Source organism: Oreochromis aureus, linkage group 3, assembly GCF_013358895.1.
Source record: "Oreochromis aureus strain Israel breed Guangdong linkage group 3, ZZ_aureus, whole genome shotgun sequence".
Classification (NCBI taxonomy): Eukaryota; Metazoa; Chordata; class Actinopteri; order Cichliformes; family Cichlidae; genus Oreochromis; species Oreochromis aureus.
In genome coordinates, this window is record NC_052944.1 from 49,822,444 (window position 1) to 49,826,510 (window position 4,067).

Here is a 4,067-nt window from a genome sequence, read left to right on the forward strand (position 1 = left end):
TTCTTTGTATTGTAATGCTTTTTATTGAACTGTGTATACAAATTTCTTTTCATTTTTTTGCTATATAGAAAGACTCATAAATAGACAGGACTGCTGTAGTAGGAATATTGTTGACAGGAAATCCCATAATAATAATGCAGATGGCCACTTAATCTGGCAGCACATATATAAACCTACAGGCTTGCTTGATAAATGGGTAATGCAAACTTTTTTCCCCATGTTTGCTGAATGTGTGATGAGTTTTTAAAAAGTTGGTGCAGGGGCGGGTTTAGCAAAGTTTTGCCAGGGAGCCAGGTAGGGCATTAACAGGAAAAGGGGGCACAAAGAATTACTTTTCTTTCTTATTCTCATTTAAAATGTCTAATAATAAAAAATTATCTGAATCTTACATCCAAACTTTTAATCTGAAGTAAAATGTATAGAAGTCCATTATTGTATATAGTAACTATTAAGTCTAATATATACCCTAGTAAGCTATAGTACTTTTTCCTTTGGGAAGGTACCATCTGTGCAGTCTGCAGTTCTGTTGAAGAAAGATGTTGAATCTATTTCGTTATTGTGGAAAAATATCGGATTCATATCGGTATCAGCAGATATCCAAATTTATGATATCGGACATAAAAAAGTGGTATCGTGCCATCTCTAATGTATATACACCTCAAATCAAAAAACAACACAGAGATATGCTTGTTTGATGCTTTAATGTTAAAGAAAGAAGAGAACAGTTTTCTCTGCAGAAGAAAAATATAAAATCAATCCTTTGGTAACAAGTCTGCTCCCATTAAAGTCACAAGGCCTTAATGACAGCCCAACTTGTGTTGATTGTTCATTTTGTTTGGGTGCTATAGAGAGGAAAAATATAATGCTGCAAAATAAAGTAAGAGCTAGCGAAACACAAACAGCATCATACATCAGCGTGAGTTTTATGGGAATTTCATACATCAGTGCAAGTCCAAGAAACATTAGACTTTCTTGGCGCAGACAGATGGCAGATGACGATCACACCCCATATCATCCCAGCACTTGGAATCTGAAAGGTTCACAAGTGGAAATCAGTAAAATATTAAACAAGTCAAAAACCTAAACTCTAGTTAACCAACCTTTATGGCTTGTATCTTAGATCACTTAAACCTTTCAAACACATTAAGCAACATTAAGCAATCATGTTAATTATTGTGTTCCAAATTACCTTTATCATTCATCTGAATACAGTGCTGATTGACATGATTATTGGGCTCTCCTGGGCACCAGGGTGAATAGTGAAAACTCGTCCCATCACTCCACAACCAAATACCCTCCTAGAAGAGAGAAACTGAACACATTAGTTCAGGGTGGCCAAAATGTTAAGCATAGCCACAGTCTTAGCAGATCATCTCACTTTAAACACACAACTTTCTGTGTAACAAACTGGAAATCCTCACATTGGGCATGCTATTTAAGATCCTTTAGCCCAGCGGTCCCCAACCTGTTTTGCCTCACGGACCGGTTTATGCCCGACAATAATTTCACGGACCGGCCTTTAAGGTGTTGCGGATAAATACAACAAAATAAAACTAGTACCGGTACCGAAAAAAAGAAGATTTATTCATAACACACGTGAAAAGACCCAGGAAAAGCGAGTTAACGATAAAAAAGATAACAAAATAACGCTGAAAACCGATAAAAACCATGAAAACCATACATTTCACACCTGAGCCTCAACTCTCGCGGCCCGGTACCAAACGACTCACGGACCGGTATCGGTCCGAGGCCCGGGGGTTGGGGACCGCTGCTTTAGCCTACTAGTAGTTTCTCTATTGTCTGCAACCCACATTTAAATCCATTTACACCCCAGGTCTGCCGTTCATATATTTTTGACACCTGACTACAGGTGGAAATTTAAAAAAACTATTTTGACTATAGTGGTTCTGACTGAATGTATTAGACATCTGACAAATACTGTGTAATAATAAACAAAATACCTCGGGCGCATCAGTTCCTCCAATCCAAGTTTGGGGGTAGCCATGATGGGCAGTCAGACTCTGAATCATCTGGTATTCACTGTAGCTGTGCACTGATGCAAGGTTTGCCCCCATAGACAAGCAATTTCTCTTCAGTGGAGAGTGACAGAGAGCAGAAGCTTTAAAAGTAATTAGTAACAGTTAAAAGGATGTGGTTTAATCAGAAAAGAAAAAGAAACTCACCTCAGCTCTAGCCCAACTCATGGCGGTTGGAACAAAGCGAAAGCAGCGTTCACTGATGCGAGTCCAACCAAGAGGACAACCATTGGACCTCTTGACCAGGTGACTGTTGGCTGGGAGCAAATGAAAAGTTGTATATGTGTCTCTGGTTGACACCTTTTGTATTTTTTAATCATAATATAAACAATCACTGACAAGTCATGTAGGTAGACAGTGAAACATTTGTTAAGTGACTCACAGTGTTCAGGTGCAGGTATGTGTACAAATGTGTAGGTCAGTTAACAAAGTGAAGGGAATTCTTATTTCTTAGACATGTATTTGTGCATACATGGAATTATAGTTCCATGTATGCAACTGTAAGCTTTTCAGCAATTAATACATTAATCAAATTATAACAGTAGATATATATATATATATATATATATATATATATATATGTTATACTCACAAGCAGCAGTGGTCAGAACCATCAATCCACAAAGAAGTGCAGACACAACCAGCAGCTTCATGGTGTCTCTGTGTAAAACAAAACTTGATAAGTACTGTCAATTCTTTAAAGAAAGGACAGAAGATAATTAAAGAGTCTGTACCAAACCTTTTTATAGAAGGTCTTTCTCTCTTTTCAGTGTCAGCCAGTAGCTTCAGTCTTCCAGTGTGCAGGTTATGAACAGCTCTGACACCAGTGTTTATATACTCATGTACACTGCATGTACATGGTTGCAAAATCAGCAAAACGCACAACCACTTCTGTGGTTTCCTGGACGTGAGTGGGCGTATAATTTGATTTCCTGAGGACAAGAGGCCCAGGATGTGAGTGAGCATATCATGTGATTTCCTGAGGACAAGAGGCCCAGGATGCCCACATGCCCACAATGAGTTCACCCGAAACCGTGGCTGATTGTGACCCACACCCGTTTTTACATCTCAGCTCGTGTGATTAGGTAGAGGATCAATAGGGGGTCCATGTCCCCCTTGGGGGAAACTCCCATACGGCTTAAATCTGGGACTCTCCACCATTTGACCTGAGAACTGAAGAAGCTTCTCGGATGAGAGGTGAAACGTCCAGACGCTGTTCTTTCTAAGCTCCCTAGGCTATGACCAATTATATTGCATATAGTTAAAAGAAGCATCAGACAACAATTCACCAATTCTTTCCTCCCATGACATTTACAGAAGAGGTTTACTAGCGTTGCTAAAGACTCAGGTCATTTTAGCGGCTTTGTCTTTTAGCTGCTACACTAGTTAGTGTTCGTTACACAATTGAATTTAGGCAGATTTATCTATTCAAGTGTTACCTGAACTGGGATAGACTTGTTTTATTTGCTTCATGAGATTTACAGAAACAGCTGTTAATAATTTGGAGTTATAACTTAAACTAACCTCTTTTCAGAGATAACAGAATTCTGATTAAAACCTATTAGCTTCACCCAAATATTTTAATACAAATGTATACATTTAAATTGTGTTTTAAGGAAGAGGACCTGACCTGTTTCCCAGAGAGGACTTCACAGGTCAAGAGGCCTGTTGAAAAAGAGTTTTTATATTGGAATTCGAAAATGGTTTTTCGAAAAAATTCGAAAATGGTTTTTGAAATGAAGTTTTTAAAGAACATTTTAAAAAGAGTTTTTTTAAATGTGGAATTCAAAAATGAATTCATTATTTAACCACAGAATTATTTATTTTGATGCATGTGGCTCTTGTGGTCCTCCATAAAAAGAACCATAGATGCCACGGTTCTGGGTCCTTGTGACTAGGGATGGGTATCGAAAACCGGTTCTTGTTGAGAACCGGTTCCCACTGTTTCAATTCCTTGGAATTGTTTGCCATTTTTGCAAACGATTCCCTTATCGATTCCAGTCGCCCCGAATGACGTCACCACGTTGCGGA

General features: G+C 38.5%; 1 protein-coding gene across 1 annotated transcript; it reads right to left on the minus strand.

Moving 5' to 3' along the window:
- Window positions 1–684: 684 nt before the first annotated feature.
- LOC116317933 (ladderlectin-like) lies at window positions 685–2,934 on the minus strand. Its single transcript, XM_039608190.1, has 6 exons — window positions 2,776–2,934; window positions 2,629–2,696; window positions 2,184–2,293; window positions 1,962–2,090; window positions 1,190–1,298; window positions 685–1,030 (listed from the first exon to the last, which is right to left on the minus strand). The coding sequence occupies exons 2-6, from the start codon at window positions 2,687–2,689 to the stop codon at window positions 963–965; spliced, it is 477 nt and encodes a 158-aa protein (XP_039464124.1). The 5' UTR covers window positions 2,690–2,696; window positions 2,776–2,934; the 3' UTR covers window positions 685–962.
- Between the last annotated feature and the right edge of the window lie 1,133 nt (window positions 2,935–4,067).

Bases quoted from the DNA above. Each gene is read 5' to 3' on its own strand.
- LOC116317933 (XM_039608190.1), bottom strand. From the start codon at position 2,689: ATGAAGCTGCTGGTTGTGTCTGCACTTCTTTGTGGATTGATGGTTCTG. The intron at 2,294-2,628 runs GTGAGTATAACA...ATTTGCTCCCAG, and splicing joins GGTTCTGACCACTGCTGCTT to CCAACAGTCACCTGGTCAAG. The intron at 1,031-1,189 runs GTAATTTGGAAC...TGAACCTTTCAG, and splicing joins TATTCAGATGAATGATAAAG to ATTCCAAGTGCTGGGATGAT.